Genomic DNA, 24,645 nt, shown 5'->3' with positions numbered 1-24,645 from the left:
GATGTGACTGAATTGCTGCAATCTCATGAGAAAACTTAAATGGATGAGGAGTTGCTTTGCTTATGGAAGAGCACAGAAAGTGGTTTCTTGAGATGGGATCTTCTCTTGGTGAGGATGCTGTGAACGTTGTTGAAATGACAACAAAAGATTTAGAATATTCCATAAACTTAGTTGATAAAGCAGTGACAGGGTTTCAGAGAACTGACTCCAATTTTGAAAGAAGTTATACTGTGGGTAAAATGCTATCAAACAGCACTGCTTGTTACAGAGAAATATTTTGTGAAAGGTAGAGTCAACTGATTCAGCAAACTTCCTTGTCTTATTTTAAGAAAGTGCCAACTCGAATGTTTATAGCAGCACAATTCATAATTGCAAGGCTATGGAAACAGCCCAAGTGCCCATCAATCCAAGAATGGATTAATAAAATGTGGTATATGTATACCATGGAGTACTATTCAGCTCTAAGAAACAACAGTGATATAGCACATCTTATATTTTCCTGGTTAGAGCTGGAATCATACTATTAAGTGAAATTTCCCAAGAATGGAAAAACAAGCACCACATATACTCACCAGCAAATTGGTATTAACTGAGCGGCACCTAAGTGGACACATAGGTACTACAGTAATAGGGTATTGGGCAGGTGGGAGGGGGGAAGGAGGTGAGTATATACATACATAATGAGTGAGATGTGCACCATCTGGGGGATGGTCATGTTGGAGACTCAGACTTGTGGGGGGAGGGAGGGAATGGGCATTTACTGAAACCTTAAAATCTGTACCCCCATAATATGCCGAAATAAAAAAAAAAGTACCAAAACCTTCAGCCATCACTATCTTGATTAGTCAACAGCCATTAACATTGAGGCAAGACTGTCCACTAGCAAAATGATTACAACTCACTGTTCAGATGAACATAGACCTCTTCTTCCAGTTAGCCAAGTTGTGAATGCAAAGGAAAAGTTCTTGAAGGAAACAATGCTACTCTAATGAACACACAAATGGTAAGAAAGCAAGACAGCTTTATTGCTGATGTGGATAAAGTTTGAGTGGTCTGGGCAGAAAATCAAACTTTTTTTTGACAATAAAATATTCTTAGATTAAGGTATGTACATTTTTTTGGCATGCTATTGGACACTTAATAGTGTCCAATAGCATGTTTGCACTATAGTGTAAACATAAATTATATGTACCGGAAAACCAAAAAATGTGTGACTTTTATTGCACTATTTTATCTGGAACTAAACCCACAATATTTGAGGCATGCCTCTACCCATAATTACTAAATCCATCTGCCATGTACTGAACAGTGTCACCCCAAATCATGTTGAAGCCCTAACTCCAGTGTGATAGTATTTGGAGATGGGTTTCTAGAAGAAACCTATTATGTTTAGATGAGATAAGGAGGGTGGGGGTTTCATGATGGGATTAATGTCTTTATTTATTTTATTATTATTTTTTAGAGATGGGATTAATGTCTTTATTTATTTTATTATTATTTTTTAGAGACAGGGTCTTGCTCTGTTGTCCAGGCTGGAGGGCAGTGGCCTGATCATAGGTCACTGTAACCTCAAACTCCTGGGCTCAAGCGATCCTCTTGCCTCAGCCTCTTGAGTAGCCAGGACTACAAGCACATGCTACCATACCTGGCTAATTAAAAAAATTTTTTTTTGTAAATACAGGAGTCTCATTCTGTTGCTCAGGCTGGTCTCCCACCCCTGGCCTCAAGTGATCCTCCCATCTTGGCCTCCCAAAGTGTTGGGATTACAGCAATGAGCCACTCTGCCTGAACTATGCCCTTATAAAAAGAGACATCAGAGAGCTTGCTTTCCTCCCCCACCATGTGAGAACATAGCGAGAAGGCAACCATTTCTAAGCCAGAAGAGCATCCTCAATAGAGACCAACCATGCTGGCATCCTGATACCAGATTTCCAGCCTCCAGAACTGTGAGAATATATATTTCTGTTGGTTAACCCACCAGTCTATGGTATTTTGTTATGGTAGCTGAGCAGACTAAGACAGGAGCCAAATAAAACAAAAGCCATACACTTTGGTGTTTAAATTATCACCTTTAATTCAAATGACTTTAGATAGTGATTAATGAAGCTGGGGAAAAGAAGACAACATAATTCATGTCCGCTGCAGGCAAAAGCTCTAAATTTACAAGTTGTGAAGTTATGCTCATAAATAACATTAAAAATCATATTTGTTAGTATATAACTGGATTCTAATGTCCCTGATGAAATGTTAATTTTCAGGTTTACCACCACATTAAGACTTTTATTCCAAGTCTTTTATAAGAGCTAGGATCAAAATAAAAAACACCACAAATATTATATTGACTCATCCTATTGGTTATTTTGCTAAAAACATAAACATATACTTTAATGAGGGCTTCAAAAATGGAATTTGAGCCTTCCATTACCAAAGAAGTCTTTAATGAGTGATGATAGAGACTCTAGATGTCCATAGGAAATACTGCTTGATTTTACAAAACCTGGCATTTTACGCCTTCACATCCATGAACTCAATCCTCACAGGAGACTGTAATAACTTTTTAATTGTGAAAACTACATCTCAGAGGTTAATGACTTATTTGAAGCTAGCTGTGGTGAAATGGTTCTAAATATTGTAGACTGTTTCCTATCATATCTCACTATAGCTATTAACTACCCAAATATCTGTGATTAATGACGGCTATTGTTCAAATCTGCAGTATTACTTCAACTCATACAATAGGCACATGGCTCAAAAGTGAATATAATTCTGAATTTTATAAACTAAATAGCTTTACTATAGTCACTCTCCTAAGAGAATTTTCTCAAATTAAAAAAAATTGTAACTATAATTTTCCCATCTTTACAAATTATTTTGTTTTCTTAAATGAGGGCAATTCTAAAATAATTCGTATTTGCTTTACATAATTTTTGGGACACTGATAATTCACTACAATGTGATTAGAAAAAGATAACCCGTGGCATTTCTATAGGGGAGCTGAAGGAGGGGAAATGAATTAAATAGGCATGATTTGGATGAACTTATTAGAGAACTTTAAAATTATCCACTTGATATAATGGAAAGATCATTCTGACTAGAAAGAAAATTAAATACTTCACTTATAGAAATGACTCAAGGTCAGAAGATGAGTAGGTACAAATATAAGGCTAGAGGGACAAGAACATTTTAATACCCGAGTCTAAATTATTTAAAACCTAGCATATCTAAGAATCAATGAACATAAGAAGAATAAAGAGTTATGTCTGTTAATGTAGAATGTTCCCTTATAGAATTTAAAAGAAAAGCAAATACTGTTTAAAAAAACCATTTTAATGAGAGACTTGTGTTTGAGATGTTACAAAGTTTAAGAATTCTGACAGATTTTAAATAAGAATTAAAAATGCAGTGATATTTAAGGTTTAAAACAACAGCTTGGGAAATGTTAAGAATTTGTCATTACTGAGAAGAATGTAAGAATACACATTGTGGGAAAGATTGTTGGGATGTTTCCATATTTATTGTTTAACTTTTATGTATGTAGATTTAACTCCAGCTAGCAACAAATCTGAAGGTCACAGCAAATGAAACTTTTTTTCTTTCACCAAACTATAAAGAACAAGCTACAAGTTCCTGACATGAGGGAAAAAGTTTTAGCAAAATGAGCACCAACTTTAACTATAATTTTCTACAGCAGAACATAGGCAATTACCAAAACAATTTAAACAATAAAGTATTTGATTTTGTGCATGTTGAGTCTGTATTATTATTTTACAGCAATTCCATTTAAAAGAACAATTTCCAAAGAGATAGCTGTATTTTTAGCTGCTTTGTAGAATCACATTTGCTACACATTTCTAGGAAAAAACCCACCAAAACTCATTTGACTGATTTTTTCCTGTCTTTTGAGACTCTAGTCTGAAATATGTCAACTCTTAGTCTTCCTTGAATGGTTTATCCACATTTTGGATTCCCTTTAATAGTCTAAGGTCTTTTGCTTTCACCACCCTGGCAAGTTACAGGTTTCCAAAAGCAGAGCTGGGGAATAATTAGACTGTGGTATGATGTGGGGTGAGTATGTTTCCTGATGCATATATTTTCCAAAAATAATTTTTGAACTGTCTGTTTTATATTATTCATTTAAAAATTCTTTACCCCATGATTAGTGAAAATAAGGCTTGATCAGTATTTGAATTTTACCATTTACACTTTGTTTTCTCAATCTGATATTTTAAAATCTATTCTATGTGACTTATACAAATTTGAATATACTACTTAACTCAGTTTTAAACAAGAGTTTTGCTATCTGACCTACTGGAAATTCTTTTGCTTAATATATAGTAAATATGAATCAAACACTTAAAGCACATACTTATTAACTTGAAATGCCCCCAAATCTAGAATGCTTATTAAAAAAATTATCATACATTAATTTTCACTAGAAAAATCTGATAACAAAACAATATATAATACAGATCTGCAACTGAATATATAAGAAAAATTAGCAAGGATATAAATACACTCCTTTTCTCTTTCTTTACCTATCCTCTGGTCAAGTAGCACTTAATAGAATTATTTGGGAATACCAATATATTTTCAAGAGAAGTTGTTGCAAAATTGCTCAAGTTGTTATTCAAAGAAGAAAAATTTTGTTATAAAAAATGCAAAGATTTTTGACTCTTATTCTCTAGCTCCAGAAATGAGATTTATTTTCCTTTCCTTCTGACTCCTCTGAGATTTTAGAGGATCTGTGGTTTCTTCCCCTAGTATACAAAAATTCTCCACATTTCTACCTTAGAGGGTAAATTGGCAAGAATGTGCTCAGCTACACTGCACAAGCATAGGAGATCAAAAGCACACTAAGTAGGGAGGGCTAGAAGTTGGAAACAGACAGTAACGAAATGCATTGTCTGTAAAGAACTTAAATAAAACTAAAAACTGGCCTGCTTTTTCTTATCACCATGCACCAGTATTAAACAATGTCAGTGATAATAATATATTCCTCCATTCTGGGGTAGAAGGCTCCTACTAGCCTTTACCCCTCCTTTGGTATACCAAATGAAGGAGACTCCCTTCATTTTCTCTCATAGTCTCCCGGCTTATTTTTTATAAGATGTCCTCACCTCAGTGAAATTAGTTCATACAAAAGCACTGCTCTTATGCTGTTATCTATTTTGGTACTTACTAATTTTCTTCATGCCCAATGTTTTGTGTGGTTTTATATCCAGTTTTCGGGAAAGCAAGGATAAATATAGGACTATTAAAAGAACACAGATTATGAGAGAAAGCAAGATATTTAAGTAAAGCATCAGGCTACAACTTTTTCATGGAGATTAAATCAAACTAAATTATAGCTAAAAAAAACAGTCCTGAAATTCAGGGTTGCATTTGGGGAAATGGAAAAAGGGTACACTTAAGTTAGATGAACAAAATTAAAAAAAAACAACACTTTATATTTACAATTAAAATAGTAATAAATGTATATGAATTGAATGAAGTTAATTTTTAAAAGGGAAAACTTAGTCAATATTCTAGCTGGTTATTTTTCTTATTCAAAACTTAAATACTGAGCTAAAGATACTTTGGGAAACAAAGTCATTGGACTTCAAGATGGCTTTCTATTTAGACTGAATAAATCAGTAATGAGTATATCACAGAGATTACAAAGCCCTTTCCCATAAAATAGTTTCTCATTTGAGCTCTCAACAATCCTGTGAGGCAGACACTGTAACACAGAGAGAGGTAGTATATACCTGAGGATAGAATACTGGCTCTACCACATAGCAATTCTGTGAACTTGGAGATATTATTACTTAAATGTTTTGTTTCTTGGTTTCTCCATACAAAAAATGGGGATGATGACTGTCTCTACCTCATAGCTGTTGTGGGATTAAATGATAATGCATACAAACACTTTAATATAGTACCTGGTCCATAGTAAGTGCTCAATAAATGCTAGCTATTATATTATTACTTTATAGGTGAAGAAACAGACTAAGAAAGATTATGTTCAAAGTCATATACAATTACTAAGTGGCAAAGCTAGAAGTAGAAATTCTAGTTTGGATATATTCTTACTACCCTGTATTACCTATAAATATCTACTTTTAATTAGAGTAGGTATTATCCTTTTGCACCATTTTTATTTTTTGCAGCTGAAAATGACATTTGAGTTTGACAGATTCAATGGCATTATTAACATCATTTCTTTTAGTGGAAAAAGAAGTTATTTACAGGCATAAAAAGGAAGTGGTCTGTATGGAGAATTAGAATGGAGACTACAATCTAGGTTTAGAGTGAGTTAGTTGTGACTTTTCTTTAAACCAGAAAATGGAACTATAGTCTACTAGTTGGTAGATGGCAGAAAGAATGTAAGCTCTGTGAAGGTAGGGATATTTGTTTACTGCTGTATCTCCAGACTCTAGAACAGTGATTTGTGCACAAACATTTAATGAATGAATATTAAAGTTAAAAAAATTAAATTTAAAATGTATCTTTAACAGGATTCACTTTGCTCTGTCAAGCGTTTCTAGTGTTAACTATTATAATTAAAAAGTCTAACATACAGTCATCTACCCATAAACTATGGGATTTTTATCAGAAGATTCAGAGTAAGAAATAAAAGACTAAATAAGGCCTTGAATAGCTTTATTGAAATCTGTATAAATAAACATGCACATTTCAAATGTAAACTCAAGTGAACTCAAGTGCAGACAAAATTTTAACCTCTGTCATGCAGGAGGTTAGTTTACATTAAAAAAAAAAAAGGAAGAAAAAAAAAAAGAAAAAACCCAAAGCAGCTTTTAAAATACCAGGATGAAAAACCAGCTTTTAATGTCAAGATATAAAGCAAAGCCATGATCAACATACCTCATTTATCCTGGTCATATGCATTTTTTTTCTTTTTACTTTTAAATGCTAACATAAATAAATAATTTACCAAAATGTGCACTCACAGAGTGAACTTTTATTTACAATACACAATTTATAATCTATTGTATTTAATTAGTTCAAGTGAAGAACATTATACTTTTTGCTTTAGTAACAGTGGGACACAAAGCAATTTCTCAGGTAGTCGATATGTGAAATGTGCCCCAGCATTTAGATTTTCTATTAAAGGCAGTATTGTATGCCAATTGACAATACATTCTTTCAACTAGATCAAAGGGAAAAAGCAGCAAATAAAAATGTTTCAAATGTTCACACATATTTTTGGCATCCTGGATCCTTGAATGTGGTGAACTAAAATCAAATTCAAGGTGTGTATGCTTTATATACTGTACAGGTTCTGACTCTGGAACATGCAAATGCCATTTCTCTTATAACAAGTTACCTTCTGAGAAAAGCTGTAAGGCTATGGTGAATTCCATCAGGAACACACAAAGAAAGTTAACAGACCTACCTTTATAGCCAATTGTCCATTAATGATTTAAAGGCCAGTACATGAAAAAAAATCTCTCATCTAAGCTTGATGCAATTATTACTATGGATACAGAATACTATTAAGTCTGTCCTTATATTACAATAATTGGGAGAGCTAAAGTTGCCAAATTACCAAAAAATGGGGTAGAGAAAACAGACAGCAAAAATTTTAATTTTGGACCAACACCAGATTAAAGATATGCATTTTAAAGCAAGTAAAACAAATTTTGAATGTCTAAAGAATAGATCCCAATAGCAGTAATACTTACATATAACTAAAAAATGACTTTAGATGGAGTGTGAAATCTATAAACTGTTTCCACAGTGGTAGTAAAATGAATATAATTTCCGGATTTTTAATGATACTACAAAAGGAAATAACCTTTTCAAGATTGTTTCTTGTATCATGATTTGGTTTTTTAATAGGCCCATATTGATTACCAGGGATATATTTGAAAATGTGGTTTTCCAAGAATACTGCTGCAGTATTTATGCCACATTGATACTGCAGCTAAATATCATAGTAGTATATATGGCAGCCTAATGCACATGAACTAGATTATCCAAAAACTAAGTTCAGCCATAGTTTTCTTGCAGTATTATTAGAGCAAAATAAATGACCAACATCCACAAATTTAACATTTGTCATCAATTAACTCACATCCAAAAAATTAAAGAAAACATAATTCATCAAAACAGCAGCAAACTTAAAAGGGATTTATTTGTGATTTCCTATATATATTTAGCTTGTAAATACAAGACTGTAAATGTATTAAGAGACAATTTCTGTTAAAGTTTTCATTGTGTTTCACTTCAAGTACTGCACAAGTTAAAATCTGATAAAGGATTTACATTCGGTTATCTGAAACTCCCCATCTCAGACTTTTGTTTTAATGTGGTGGGTAACTTCATCATTTTCATAGATACCACCAGCAGGAAAGTCTCTCTTATGGCTTCTAGGACTTTCATTAGTTAGTGTGCATACAGTTTTCATTTTCTATATCATTGTCATTATCATTGCTATCTTCATCACTTTCTAATGGGATGCCAGTGGCAGCTGAAGCACCTTTAGTTTCCCGGTCAAGAGGAAAAAAGCCAGTTCCACTGAAAGTATCTTGTCTCTGGTAGAAAAGTACATACGCTGCTTTGGACTGTTAAAACAAACAAAGGATGTTATTAAAATGGTCATGATTCTCAAAGATCACATTTAATATAGCATGAATTTTTAGCTAACCAATTTTGCTGTGAGGACATAAAATCAAATAGAAAAACCAGACATGGCCAAAAGTTACTAAAAGGAAGTTACTAAAATTGATTAAATTTAAGATGATTTCTAAGTATAAAGGAAGAATGGTCACTAGAATTAAAATTATTATTTTTTATTTTATTATTTATTATTTGGAACAAGAAATAAATGTAATTATATCAGATTAACCTAGTTATGCTAACATGAGACAGAATTCTATGCCTTTTTTCCTATCATCTCTAAGGAAAAGGTGAACTACTTTCTATCTAGTACTAGTCACTTCATCTCATGTTTGCTGTGGAGTCCAACTTTTCCTACTATCTTAAGGATATTGTTCCATCAATAATGAGTACCTACTGGACTATTCTCTTTGGCATTAAAAAATACTTAAGACTTTTCCCATGATAATCCCTCTCCATTCTACCTTTCCCCTTCTAGCTGCCATATACCCTTCTTTTCCTCTTCCTCACAGCCTAGGCTGATAAACAGTAGTCTATACTCATCATTCACACTCATGCACACTCCTCAATTCAAAGTAATCTAACTTGTGCCCAAAGCATTCTAAAGAAATAACTTTTGCTAGGGTCAATAACCTCCTAATAAAAAACCTAAATGGGTGGACTTTTGTTTAATCTCTTTGTAGCATTTAAGGCTTCCCTACTCCTTTTTTCTTTCAACAAAATTTCTGGCTTCTGTGACAATACTATTCCTTATCTTCTATTAATACTATCTGTTCAGTTACTCCTCAGACTCAATAAATCCTGATCTTTACAATTCTACATCTACATCTTTATTTATACCTAACTTTAATCAAGTTCTATTAATTCTAGCCAGTAAATATCTCATAAATCCATTCTCCCCATGTTTATACTGTTACTACTTTAATTGCTTAATTACGGTGACAGTCTCCTGCATGGTCTTTTTGTTTCTTTACTCAGTGCCTTCAAATCTATCTTCTACAGTATTCTCAGAGAGATGTTAAGATACAAATTTAATAGTGTTATTCTATTGCTTGACAATTATCTTATGGCTTCTCAGTCTTTAATAAAATGTCTAAACAACCAGGATGTCATTTTTCTTTTTCTAAGAGCTAAATTTATCTTCAGCCTAATTTTTTCTTCTATTCCTATAAGAGCTTTTCCTTTCAGGCATACCCAATTATTTGCTATTCCTTTAAAATGTCATGCTATGTCATGCATCCTTGCTTTTGTAGGTACTGTTCTCTTTGCTTAAAACACGTTTGCTTCTTTTGTCTAATTTACTCTTAATTGTACTAGCAGACTCAGGCCAAACACCACCTTTACTATATGAACTTCCCTGCAGTGGTCTTGTCCCCTCAGACCCCCAAATCTGAGTCGAGGCAGCAGTTCACTTTGTATGTAGCCATACCAAGATAGTTAATAGTACTTATCATACTATAATTGTTAAGTTACTTGTCTGTCTTTTTTAGATTGTAAACCTCTTGAAATCAGAGATAGCTGTCTTTTTAACCTTATTTAGAATGGAGTCCTATATATATATATATATGACATATATACACACCCCTATATATAGGGTACTCAAATTCTTGTTGACTAAATGAAGAATCATCATTGTTAGAATGCACAGTAACATCAAATTCATATATTGTATATGAACAAGAAAAATTGTTTATTTGAAGGCTTGATTAGGGCAGTATTGTTAAAGAGACTTTGAAGTAGGATGTGGGCAATTTTAGGATGTTTGGTGTGAGAGATTAAAGAGGAGAACAGAATTAGAAAGTGCAGTACAAATTAGGAGTTTAAATATAAATGGAAACTGTAGTTAACTTAGGCATATATACAATTTAAAAATATTTATAGTGTTTAAGTCTTTTTGTTAGAGACTCAAGGAGACAAGCAACAGTATGTACAGAGAAAGAGAGAGAGAGAGAGAGAGAATACAAAATTATTTCAGACCTAATCATGTAATGAGTGAACAAAGCTATGCCAATAATTGGGCTTAGAAGTTTATTAATTTGCTTAAATAAGTTGAAAATATTAAAGCATTATAAACTAAAAAGCTAGTCTCTGCCCTCAAGGAATATATAATTTAATCTGGGAAACAAAGTAAAGCATTCAGTGTGCCTTACATCAACAGAAAACCTTCTGTATAGGAAATATTATATGTGCAAATACTATATGTTGTACTCTTTGTAATATTGTAATCAGTAAGTAAAATTTATAGATATGAAAAAATTTATAAAAATTAAACTCTTATCAAGCAATTCTCAGTTTTCTTCTTAGAACACACTATAGTTATTCTCCATCAACCACTGAAAATAAAATAAAAATGAAAATAAAATAAAAATCTCTGATGTGAAGCACAACTAAGGCCAATATTTTGGCTCAAGCTGTGGATGATAAACTGATAGAAGTGTTAACAGATGTAACTTCCTCATTTTTTTACTATTCAGAAAATATCAGAGTATTAAGTACATAAGCATTAATCTTATAAAAATCTATAATTCTTTTTATCTAATTACATAATTTTGAGCTTAAATGCTTAATTGTCATAAGGCAGGATAAGACTTTAAGAATTATATAGGTTGGTGCAAAAGTAATTGTGGTTTTAGCATTGTTGAAATTTTCTGTTTGATATTGGAATACATCCTTAAACGTGATTATGTTATACATCATTTTAATATGCATTTCTGAACTTATTTTTTTTGCTAATGACTTATTATTTGCTATTTATATTTATTTTAGACTATGGAAATGATGTTAGCCAAAAAGCAAATTTGAGCGATTTTCTTATTTGAGTTCAAAATAATCGTAAAGCAGTGGAGACAACTTGCAACATCAACAAAACATTTGACCCAGGAACTGCTCACGAACAGTGCCGTCGTGGTTCAAGAAGTTTTGCAAAGGAGATGAGAGCCTTGAAGATAAGGAGTGCAGTGGTCATCGGAAGTTGACAATGACCAACTGAGAATAATCACTGAAGCTGATCCTCTTACAACTACGTGAGAAGTTGCTGAATAACTCAACATTGACCATTCTATGGTCGTTTGGCATTTGAAGAAAACTGGAAAGGTGAAAGAGCTTGATAAGTGGATGCCTCATGAGCTAACTGAAAATAAAAAATCGTTTCGAAGTGTCGTCTTCTCTTCTTGTACGCAACAACGAAAAATCATTTCTTGATGAGATTGTGACATCTGACAAAATGTGGATTTTACATGACAACTGGTGACATCCAGCTCAGTAGTTGGACCAAGAAGCTCCAGAGCACTTCCCAAAGACAAATTTGCACCAAAAAAATGTTATAGTTACTGTTTGGTGGTCTGCTGCCAGTCTGATCCACTACAGCTTTCTGAATCCCGGCGAAATCATTATATCTGCGAAGTATGCTCAGCAAGTCGATGAGATGCACTGAAAACTGCAATACCTGCAGTTGGCCTTGGTCAAGAAAAAGGACTCAATTCTTCTCCACAATAACGCCTGACCATACGTTGCACAGCCAACACTTCAAAAGTTGAATAAATTGGGCTACGAAGTTTTGCCTCATCCACCATATTCACCTGACCTCTTGCCAACGTACTACCACTTCTTCAAGCATCTTGACAACTTTTTGCATGGAAAATGCTTCCACAACCAGCAGGATGCAGGAAATGCTTTCCGAGAGTTCGTGGAATCCTGAAGTATGTATTTTTATGCTACAGGAATAAACAAACTTAATTCTTGCTGGCAAAAATGTGTTGATTGTAACGGTTCCTATTTTGATTAATAAAGATGTGTTTGAGCCTAGTTATAATGATTTAAAATTCAAAGTTCGAAACTGCAATTATTTTCACACCAACCTAATAAGTATGGTCAGGCACTTAGAGGATTTTTTTCCCCATTTTATCATTCTGATGTTAAGTAGTCAATGCCTAGAAAGGTAAGAGCTGAACTTACTTTCTAGAAGAAAACTTTATTTTTATTAGAGACTCCATTCATACTGAAAACTACCAAAAACATTTTCATCTTACAATTTATGCTTTTGATGGTGGGAAAATTTAGAAGACAAATTGCCATTTAGGAGACAATTTTACATGTTTTTAAATCACAGCAAGTCTCTATTAGCTACTAGAATTGTTGGAATATAGACTTATAGTGTTCGATGAGCCCTTTTTTACTAATTTATATTCAGTCCTTAAAACCGTGATTTTTTTAGGAAATATAAGACACACTCACCACAATTTGGTCTTCAGATGCAGTGGAGACACTACTGTCATCAAAATAGTACCATTTTCCATCATCTTTATTTTTTGCGAAAGCAGTATCTAATGAAAAAAACAACTCCTATGACTAAAATGATATTTGTTTTCTGGGGAACCCTCAAAACTCTATTCTCATCTATATAAAGAATATCTATTAAAATTACATGACAGCCATTTATCGATTCAAGTGATTCAATTAATTTAAAGTTTTTAGAATAACTTCCTACAATCTAGATGGCTAAAATATTTTTCATGTAAGTTGAAACATTCTTTTTTACTCCCAGGAAAAACAGATTTATTATTTTTTAATTCACAGAGTAATGGCACTGTGACAGTAAATGGTAATTCACATTAATGTAGTGCTTACTGTATGCCAGGCATAGTGCTATGTACTTTATTATCTCATAAAAAGATATTATCATTATTATTCTTCCCACTTTAGAGATGAGAACTTAAGGCATCAAAAGAAACTTAATTTGCTCAAAGTAGTACAGCTGTTAGGTAGCAGAGTTAGGATTTAAACTCAGGTCTGTCTCTGACTCCAAAGTTTGAAATTTCAACTATTTAAATTTTCTATGACAATTTATTTTCTATTTCAATTATTTAATTTCTATTTCTATTTTCAATTTATTCAACTACTTAAATTTTCTATGACAACTGATTTTCTAAAAATACTATGCATTAATTTGTAGTGTTTTTTACTTCAGAATCTCTTTTGGTCTTTATTTTATTTAGTTATTTTTGAGAAAGAGTATTACCCTGTTACCCAGGATAGAGTGCAGTGGCCTGATGATAGCTCACTGTAACCTTGAACTCTTGAGGCTCAAGTGATCTTCTAACCTCAGCCTCCCAAGTAGCTGGGACAATAGGCTCATGGCACCACACTCAGCTAATTTTTAAATTTTGTGTAGACAAGAAGTCTTACTATGATATCCAGGCTGGTCTCAAACTCCTGGCCTCAAGTGATCCTCCTGCCTTGGCCTCCCAACGTGCTAGGATGTGAGCTACTACCCTGCCCCAGTCTTTAGCAAAAGTAAAGTCAGCCCTCCATATCTGTGCATTCCACATCCCTGGATTCTACCAACTGGGGATCAAAAATATTCACAAAAAAATTTCCACAAAGTTCCAAAAAGCAAAACTTGAATTTGCCATGCTCTGAATACTACATTGTAAAGGAAGTGATGTGCAGGCATTGTATTAGATATTATAAGTAATCTATACTGATTTAAAGTATATAGGAGGATATGAGTGGGTTTTATGCAAATACCATAGCATTTTATACAAGGGACTTGAGCATCTGTAGATTTTGGTATCCACTGTGGAGGCGAGGGGTCTTGGAATCAACCCCCCACTGATACCAAGGAATGAATGTACACAGCAAGAAAAACGTAAAAAGCGATTAATTAATCTGCAGATTAAGTTTAAAAAAATGTCCCCTTTCCCATATGATGCTTTGTATAAACTACCCAGTAACTGAAGAAACAAAGTTGTAAAATGTTCCCAATATAATTATCTGTGGTCATACCTTCTAAAAAGTGATCCTTTATAGGTTATGGATTCTAAATAATTTTCCTCCCATTACAAAACTAAAATTCTTCTTCTTCTCTTTCAGATATAAATAAGTGATTAGGATACTGTCCTTGATATGGTTGAAATAAATGGGCAACATTCTCTACTAAGTTACCTGTTTGGAAATGAAATTACTTTGAAACGTAAATGTGTATTTAAGAGTTAGCCCTCCTATCTTTGGTGAAGCTCCACTGGTGGCCAGAAAATAATTTAAAAGACAGACAAACTAACCAGCCAACCAACAGAAAACAATGGTTTAAATTCTAGGTTGTTTAGTTAACAATTTTACTTGGCACCTACTATGGTGGAAGAAATGTCTCATATTCTGCCTGGTGTTGGTTCCCTCTCCCCAAAAATCAACCATGGAGAAAAACGACAGAAGCAGAGGAAAGCTAGAGTTGAAGGAACTAACAAAAAAATTGAAAACCCTGTTGAGAAGACTAAAGGCACATTCAGTGTGAACTCATGTGGATATCTGTGTGTGTGCATGTTAAATGGCTGAGGATTGTGACAGTGTGGCTGGAGGCAGCAATGAGAAGACAGGTTAGAAGAAAGCTTCTAAATTTCACTCCTGGGACTATCATTGTCTGGTTTTTTCTCACAGGCAATACTTGGCTTACCTGAGTTAAAGTCAAATACTTGTTTAAAAGTCCTGTTTCAGCCGGGCGTGGTGGCTCACGCCTGTAATCCTAGCACTCTCAGAGGCCGAGGCGGACGGATCGCTCGAGGTCAGGAGTTCGAAACCAGCCTGAGCAAGAGCGAGACCCCGTCTCTACTATAAATAGAAAGAAATTAATTGGCCAACTAATATGCATACAAAAAATCAGCTGGGCATGGAGGCACATGCCTGTAGTCCCAGCTACTCGGGAGGCTGAGGCAGTAGGATGGCTTGAGCCCAGGAGTTTGAGGTTGCTGTGAGCTAGGCTGACGCCATGGCACGGGCTGAACAGCTTCCTTCGAGCATGTCCTTCAGTGTTGCTCCCCTTCCAGCTACCTAGTACCTCTGCTACGCTGTTGCCGTGCATGCTGTGCTGTTTCTTACTTTGCATCCTTTCTTAAATATGAGTAAACTTGGTGCTGGGTGAAACCTTTTGTATTGTGAGTCTGTTACTGTGGAGTAGACACTGTACTTAGAAAGTAAAAGAAACATATTCTCAGACTGAATAAAAAGATCAGATCTATGTGATCTATAAGAGATGAATCCTACAAAACAGCACAGAGGGTTTGTAAATTATCAAAAGAAAGTTAGATTAACACTTGCAATATCTGAAAAAGACAAAAGAGACAAAGAAGAGTGTCAAAAGGTAAAAGGTAAAAGGGTAAAAGGGACAATACAGTTAAGAAGACCTACCTATTATAAACATAACTAATAATACAAAATAACAACTAATAAAAATGTTGGGAGAAATGGATAAATCAACACTTAAGTAGGAATCCTGACAAATTACTTTCAGGACCAGAATGAACATAAAAAATAGCCAGGGATTGTAATGGTTTGAATAGAATTGATAAACTATTAGAGATAAATAAAACTCTGTATCTGAATGGGGAATATATATTTTTCCCAAGCATACAAATATTTAAGAAACAGATCATGCATGTATCAAGCCACTTTCGAAGCTTCAAACTTCTAAAGATAAATATAATATAGACAATGTCTCCAGCTGTTATGTAATACAATTAAAAAAAATGCTAGCTTAAAAAAACTCCATATAGCTGGGTGCAGTGGCTCATGCCTATAATCCTAGCACTCTGGGAGGCCGAGGCGTAAGGATCACTCAAGGTCCAGAGTTCGAAACCAGCCTGAGCAAGAGTGAGACCCAGTCTCTACCAAAAAAAGAAATAAATTAATTGGCCAACTAAAAATCTATAGAAAAAATTAACTGGGTATGGTGGCGCATGCCTGTAGTCCCAGCTACTTGGGAGGCTGAGGCAGAAGGATTGTTTGAGCCAAAGAGTTTGAGGTTGCTGTGAGCTGCGCTGACACTGTGGCACTCTACCTGGACAACATAGTGAGACTCTGTCTCAAAAACAACAACAATAACAAAAAACTCCATATACTTAGAAATTAAGTATATGATTAAATAACTTTGGGGTAATTAGGAAATCATACAGGAAATTAAAAAATAGAATGGAAGCCGGGCGCGGTGGCTCACGCCTGTAATCCTAGCTCTCTGGGAGGCTGAGGCGGGTGGATTGCTCGAGGTCGGGAGTTCGAAACCAGCCTGAGCAAGAGCGAGACCCCGTCTCTACTATAAATAGAAAGAAACTAATTGGCCAACTAATATATATAACAAAAATTAGCCGGGCATGGTGGCGAATGCCTGTAGTCCCAGCTACTTGGGAGGCTGAGGCAGTAGGATCGCTTGAGCCCAGGAGTTTGAGGTTGCTGTGAGCTAGGCTGACGCCATGGCACTCACTCTAGCCTAGGCAACAAAGCGAGACTCTGTCTCAAAAAAAAAAAAAAAAATAGAATGGAAAGATAATGAAAATGATAAATTTCAAAATTCATGGGATAGAGCTAAAGTTGTACTTAGCAGGAAATTTATAGACTTTAATTATAGCTTAAATCTTGATTTCAAAGTGAATGAAACTATAACAATCCTAAATAAAATTAATTTAAATTAAGTTAAAATTAATTTAACTTAATTATAACTTATTGAAATAAAATTAATTTAACCAAATCCACTGTGTATCAAAAAATACATGAAGATAAGTAGGATATATCCCAGGAATGCTAAGATGGTTTGATGAAAAATCTATCACTTGGAGAGTGTAGACCCTTAGAACCATCTTGGAGAGCAATCTGGTAACACATAAACACTCAAACTCAGCAACCTCACTTCTGGGTACACAGCTCAAAGAAATACACAGGAGATCATAAAGAATGACTTTTATCAGTCTCATGGTAGTAGAAAGTTAAAGGCAATTTGGATGTCCATCATGAGTGGTGAGAAGCAACAGACTAAATGGACACAAAGTAGCATGGATAAGTCTTAAGGAAAATGTCAAGAGAAAAAAGTAGGATCTATTGAGACCTATAGCACAGTACAAATTATATAAATGAACAAATATGCATGATTTATAAGAGTGTATGTCTCAAACATATTAGAAGGGAAAGGAGAGGCAACCCAAGGACCAATTATGTTCCTTCATGTGCTATGGACTAAGGAGTATGATTACTTCAATCTTCTATACCTGATGTTAAAAAAGGTTCAAAAGCTGATTCATTCATTAATCCATATTGAACTACTATATGCAAGACACATCTAACATTTTACCTTTAAGTAGTAATAACTGTTTTAAGAAAAAAAGTCTTGAGTTATTCAAACATCATGATTTGGGTTAAAGGTAAATTGTCAACTTACAATGTCCTCCTCCCATCCCTCCATAGTGGTTGGAAACAGCAATCAAATTATAGCGGCAAGGACCTGCATTTGGATTAATTAAGAATTCCGACATATCCAAATCACTGTTTAAAAAAGAAATCAAGTTAATTTTATGTTGTCCCTAAAGGCAATGAATTCTATTCCTATCTGCCGTTGTTGTTTGATATCTATATTTCATGAAAGAAAATTATCAAGAGCCAAATAGTTTTTAAAAAATGTTTAGTTTTTAATTATTATGGGTACATAATAGTTAAGAACCAAATAAGTCTTTAAAAACAAATCATATATGTGCCCCTGTGATTTGAATGTTTTGGCAAAAATTTGCTCAGGGGCTAAGAATTTTAAAATGCTCAATTGAATATTGTTATTCAGATTAATGTTTTTATGCTAATACATTTAACTCTCAGTATATCAGGAAAAACAGTCATCACTACTTACCATCTGGGTCCAATGTTTCCATTTTATTTTTAAGTCATTTTAAGGAATCATTTATATAAAGAAAAATGAAGGGATCGTGACATCAACTTTCTCAGAAATTTTAAAATATTTAAATGTATCAAAATCCAATTTTTATTCTACATTTTCCTGGTTTTGATGACCTATATACGTTTGGGCAACATCTTTTGAATGAAACTGTACATAACCTGTTATGCATGAAACTGGAAAATGACTATCTTATAAACAGCTTATTACTATTTCTGGTTGTTCTTCTTGTACTTGCATTATTAAAAAGCAATAATGATTCTAAATTTCAAATACATCTCTACTGTATTCTACCTTGTCATTATTTCTGATTCTTTTTCTTGCATTATATCATCAAATGTTATATTCTTTTTTTTTTTTTTTTTGAGACAGAGTCTCGCTTTGTCGCCCAGGCTAGAGTGAGTGCCGTGGCATCTGCCTAGCTCACAGCAACCTCAAACTCCTGGGCTCAAGCAGTCCTCCTGCCTCAGCCTCCCGAGTAGCTGGGACTACAGGCATGTGCCACCATGCCCGGCTAATTTTTTCTATATGTATTAGTTGGTCAATTAATTTCTTTCTATTTATAGTAGAGACGGGGTCTCGCTCTTGCTCAGGCTGGTTTCGAACTCCTGACCTCGAGCAATCCACCCGCCTCGGCCTCCCAGAGTGCTAGGATTACAGGCGTGAGCCACCGTGCCTGGCCAAATGTTATATTCTTGAAAACTTATAATGGCTCACAATTTTGTTAAAGATAAAATGACCTTTTTATTTTTGCTCAATTATTGCAAATCCTTTTCAATTTTAAATTTATAAACACCAATTAGAATGACCAATCCAATGAATATTTTCAATTTTATAACATTTATTTCCTTTTAGTCACCTCTACAGATATATACTTGCTTTTAGCATTTCTTCACTTACCAACTGTATCAAGTAAATTCTGGTGCACAAATATCATAAAATTGCAATATCATAAACAGTATGAAAGAATATTGTTACATGTTCTTTTTGCCAAATTGGATAATACCAAGTTCTTGTTGCAAAATAATAGTGTGATGAAGTCCTTCCTGTTGAATGGCTAAATGAATGAGAATACAATGTTCCCTTTTTGTCCTTCTGATTTCTGAACTGTGTGTAGTGAAAGCTAATAAAAAAAACCTCCAAAGATATTTTCTCCAGACTTCCTTATACTTTTTTACAAATATGATGTCACTCAATGGCAATAAGAAAACTAAAGGATAATTTATTTCACTACAGTGTCATCCTTCAAAGCAATTCCATTATTCTGTTTTTAGTCTTTCTAAAAAGAGCATATTTAGGAATAAGTAATTTCTAGAAAACACAAAATCACCAAGTCCTATAAAGTATCTTAGATTTATAAACAGGACCAATGAATCCATAAAGTAATTTAACACAGAATGACTTTTACTGTATTTTTTTTTAAGTGTATTTTCTCTTTGATCTTTGGAAAATATCTAAGAAAGAATAAAAACTACAACATACCAATTCTTGTCAACTGCTACAACTACCTAAAAATAAACTCAAAATCTGAAATTGGGTCCAATGGCACCTGACATTTATTTACTAAAAGATAATAACAAAAAGCATCAAATAAGTTTGAAAAAAGTTAGAGTTGCCCAATGCTTACGAAGCACAATTAAAACTTACTTGATTGGAAAATCAACTAAGGTATCCAACTTGTCTCTCATGTATCGACTGTAAGAAAATCGCTTGAGATGTACCACAAGTACTGGAGGCAGGGACCATAAATCTAATTTCTTTGTGGCTTGCTGATGTTCTTTACAATTTGGACAATACCTAAAAATAAAAAAGAAAATATTTAAAGCTTGATAGAGGTACAAACAACCTTCATTAATGAAAGTAACAGATAAAAAGGAAAAAAACACATTTGTGAAGTTCTACATATATTCAGTGAATAGTTATTGTATGCCTAGTATGTACCAGGCTGAAACCAACTCCTCTTATTATTTTTATCTTCAACACATTTTCCCAATAGGTTCCCATTATAAATTAATATGAAAATAAATATTGAAAGAAATGATGAGGGCTGGATTACTATTTATATTTTAGTATGCTCAAAAAGACATGGATCACAAATATGTGCTGAAAGATAGGTATTAAAAAAACCTCAAAACTTCTGGGCTCTAATAAAATAACACCACAAAATATATCACTATAATTTTCCAAGAAAGTTTCTCTCAAAATGGTTGCATAGCTAAAAATTTGGGGGGAAAAGTAACTGAAATTAATTATCAGTAGTAAAATAGCTATTATGGAAAATATAGCAATGAGATTAAAGCTTAACACTGTAGTAATACTTTTAAAGATATTAAAAGATATTAAAGATATTTCCCATTTTATAACTTATTATATAAAGAATGCTAATGATTATTTAAAATATCAAAGAGAATTTAGTAATTAATTTTTCAACTTGACATAGCACATACCTCAGACTAAAGCCTTATAGAAAATAATTAGAAACAATTATTTAACTTTGTCTCTTACCAAGGATCTTCAGCACCTAGCTTTTCTTTTGTTGTAAAAAGCTCAATGCAATCTTTTAATTTCACAAAGGGTTTTTTAGGAGGTTTATATTCCACACTTTCATGTTTTTCAAAATCCTAAAGAGAAGTATTTCTTGAGTTAAGAAAACAAATGAAACAAAACTCATTTTAGTGATACCATCTTACTATGAATAATAATGAAAACTCCTAAACTTTCTCAAAAGTATCATAAAGCTTATTTCAGTTGAGATTTATACCATACTTCTAAATAACTCCTATATATACCTATATGGATAACATGTAAACATAAAGCATGTTTAAAACGAACTCTGAACCTTTAAAAAAAAAAGAGGGGAGTATTTTTGCAAAGACTTTCTTTTCTAGTTCATGACCAATTTTTTTACTGGCAAAATAAACATATTTGATAGAAGCAAAGAGTGTAACAAAATAATATAATTAACTCTGGTAATGGAATAAAGTAAATCAAGAAATGGTAAAGGAGTGAGTGATGACTTACCTCAGCAGCATTTTCATCAAAATATCTTTTTTTCAAATCAGGATCCCAATCCAAAGCAAGAAAAGATCTTTCTAAGGTGAAAAACATATTTTTTCTTTAAAATTTAATATGCTTTCATGTTAAAATTAATATATTTTAATATTAGGGTATATACCAGAATAAACAAATAGCAATTTTTTCTACTTGCACTAGGTGATCAGGGTAAATAGCTGTTTCCAAGCCAATGAAATAATTTGAGTTAAGAAAAAAAAGATATAAAACTTAAGCAAGAGTTCAATCTCCTTTTAATAAGTGCTGACATGCATCTTAGTCCACTTAGATATTAAGGCCTTTCATGTATGATTTGAAATAGAAAAGTAAATGTCATTTTTCATGACTGGGCTGAATATCATGGTTTTCACCTAAAAAAATAACATGCTTGGCACATTTAGTGTTCAAGCCATTTTTCACAAATACTTACCATCTAGCCTAAGCTGCCTATCATCAAATCTTATATGCCTGGTATCATCTTTGATGTAGTTGATATCAGTATTGCCTAAGTTGTTGAATTGGAATGTAAACAGTCGTTTTTTGTGTCCTGTGAGTTGACCTTTGCAAGTTTCCTCAGTACATAATCCATTTTCAGAATCATTATCTCCTCCAACTGAATCTTCAGACTGACTGTTCTCATTCTCTGAGGGAAGTTCTTGATCCTGGCTGGATTCATCATCTGGCTCATCTGTTTCCATTTCACCTAATTTTAGATATTAGAGATTCTTAAATAAACCCAAATGTTACATTTTTTTTTTTTTTTTTTTGAGACAGAGTCTCGCTTTGTTGCCCAGGCTAGAGTGAGTGCCGTGGCGTCAGCCTAGCTCACAGCAACCTCAAACTCCTGGCTCGAGCAATCCTCCTGCCTCAGCCTCCCAAGTAGCTGGGACTACAGGCATGCGCCACCATGCCCGGCTAATTTTTTGTATATATATTAGTTGGCCAATTAATTTCCTTCTATTTTATAGTAGAGACGGGGTCTCGCTCTTGCTCAGGCTGGTTTCGAACTCCTGACCTCGAGCAATCCGTCCGCCTCGGCCTCCCAGAGAGCTAGGATTACAGGCGTGAGCCACCGCGCCCGGCCCAAATGTTACATTTTTAAATCATTAATATTATTTTTCTTAGGTTTGCAGATTATTCTTTAGTTCTTTAATCCTCATCTTCTAAATTTTTTCTCTGAGGCAATAATCTAAGTGAAAAGTTTTTTACAATTTAAAAAGAAAGTCTTACTTGGTGAGCCTTCTTCATGTATGCCATTTGGGCCATTCCCATTAATATTTTGGTCCTTACAGCAGTGTAGGGATCCTTCAGTTTCTTCAGTTCCAGTAGATATTTTAACATATCGGCTTAAACAAAATCAGAAATCAAACAAGTTCAGTTCTACAAAGGTAAAGACAAGTCTTCCATTCTATCAGTAAAACAAAACTTTTTAATGCAATAACAATGGTCATTCAGTAGATTCAAGGATAAGTTCAAACTCAAGATATATTACTGTAAGTGTAACTAGTAATTTGTTTTGCTTGTTTATCTATTTTTTATTTCCAAACATTAAGGGAGTACAAATACTTTTGTTACATGGATAACTTGTAAAATACTTAAGTTGTGGCTTTTAGTGTGCCCATCACCAGAATAGCGTTCACTGTGCCTGACAGGTAAGTTTTTATCTGTCACCCCCCTTCCCAACCTCCCTGCTTCTTGGTTTCCAATGTCTTTTATATCACTTTATGGCCATGTGTGCCCACTGTTTAGCTCTCAATTAATAGTGAGAACATGTGGTGGTTTTCCATGCCTGAGATACTTTCTTAGGATAATGGTTTCTAGTTCCACCCAAGATGCTGCAAAAGACATTATTTCATTTCTTTTTACAGTTGAATAGTACTCCATAGTGTGTGTGTGTGTGTGTGTGTGTGTGTGTGTATACACCACATTTTCTTTATTCACTAATGGACTGATGGGCATTTAGGTCGATTCCACATCTTTGCAACTGTAAATTGTTTTGCTTCTGTTTACAAAAATAATTAATTTGTTATTTTTAGGGTTTATGTCTTTCTCTTATATGTTAAAAAATGTGGCAAATAATTTCTTAACTTAAAAATTATCATATAAAAAGATCATTTAGATGATATATATTATTGCTAAGAACACTTACATTTGTATGGGATTTTTATGTATGGGTTAAGGAATTATAATAATTAGGTATGTAAGAAAGAATACTAAATATGTCAGCTATAAACAATAAAAGGATTAAATAGTATTCCTGATTATGTTATACTTCAAACAAATGTGTGCAGGAAGGCAAAAATTGGGCTGCCTTACAATGGCAAACAATCATGAACAAGTAGTATGTAAAGAAATGAAGCATTTGTTATGATTTCAGAGTTCGAACATATATTAATTACTGATAAATTCTTATTTTCTTCCAACTGTAAACTTTTGGTATAAAATAGCTAAAGACTTCATGCTTCCTGGGTTTGAAATTATTCTGTATGTGTTTTTTACCTGAATAAGAAAGTGGATTAGAGTATGATCTGATTTTTAAAATTGCTATTTATCTAAGCAAAGTTGAGATAATACAGACCTGTTTAGCAGAATATACTACTAACCTGCATGGTACTTTTATTAGCTATTTTATATTTTATTCCCATATTTCTTTTGTCAATGTAGAATTGTCCGGCACTTACCACATTCTCAAAAGCAGGAGATTATAAAGTTTATCTTCAGTATTGTTTCGTGGTACAGCCATAAGAAAAGGCTGACCAAAAAGTGAAGAACCAGTATGGTGGGTGTAACTTGAATGCCTGAATTTTTCTCTTAGGCAAACAGGAATAATCACATGCTCTGTATCTTCTGTCCTATTGATGTTAATTTCAAACCTACAAGAACAAAACTGAACATAAACTCTCAAAATTTCATGTTATTTCTTTTGATTTTTTTCTCATGTAATGTTTTACACAATGAATTTTATACTTACACATAAATATCATCCCGTTCCATAATACTACTAAGGTTTTCATCCATAGCGAATATTCTGTGAAATCTATGATTGTATATATCAGTAACTATCATCTAAAAGGAAATAAATTTCTATTAAGCTGGTTTTACAATACTGAAAAACTAAATACCAATGTATATAATTCAACTCCCAAAACATCTTACCTTATCTGCAGGTACTCCTGACAAAGTAGACAATGCTGTACAAAGATCTAGTATGTTTCCAATTTTAGGGACAACCACTTTGTACTAAAAAACAACAAAAAAATGGTAATAAATGT

General features: G+C 33.5%; 1 protein-coding gene across 7 annotated transcripts in view; it reads right to left on the bottom strand.

The window, feature by feature from the left end:
• Positions 1 to 6,941: 6,941 nt before the first annotated feature.
• Positions 6,942 to 24,645, bottom strand: part of USP15 (ubiquitin specific peptidase 15) — a 355,507-nt gene continuing 337,803 nt past the window's right edge. For all 7 annotated transcript variants that reach the window (XM_076007448.1, XM_076007447.1, XM_076007449.1 and 4 more), the window contains 11 exons: positions 24,530 to 24,613; positions 24,345 to 24,439; positions 24,055 to 24,246; positions 22,604 to 22,719; positions 21,804 to 22,076; positions 21,344 to 21,414; positions 20,828 to 20,943; positions 19,970 to 20,119; positions 17,819 to 17,922; positions 12,856 to 12,944; positions 6,942 to 8,567 (listed from right to left, as the gene is read on the bottom strand). In XM_076007448.1, coding sequence (XP_075863563.1) covers positions 8,385 to 8,567; positions 12,856 to 12,944; positions 17,819 to 17,922; positions 19,970 to 20,119; positions 20,828 to 20,943; positions 21,344 to 21,414; positions 21,804 to 22,076; positions 22,604 to 22,719; positions 24,055 to 24,246; positions 24,345 to 24,439; positions 24,530 to 24,613 — 1,473 coding nt within the window. In that variant the 3' untranslated portion in view covers positions 6,942 to 8,384. The remainder of the gene's footprint in view (positions 8,568 to 12,855; positions 12,945 to 17,818; positions 17,923 to 19,969; positions 20,120 to 20,827; positions 20,944 to 21,343; positions 21,415 to 21,803; positions 22,077 to 22,603; positions 22,720 to 24,054; positions 24,247 to 24,344; positions 24,440 to 24,529; positions 24,614 to 24,645) is intronic.

This window comes from Microcebus murinus, chromosome 10 (genome assembly GCF_040939455.1).
Source record: "Microcebus murinus isolate Inina chromosome 10, M.murinus_Inina_mat1.0, whole genome shotgun sequence".
Taxonomy (NCBI): Eukaryota; Metazoa; Chordata; class Mammalia; order Primates; family Cheirogaleidae; genus Microcebus; species Microcebus murinus.
This window is presented reverse-complemented; position numbering and strand designations above follow the sequence as displayed.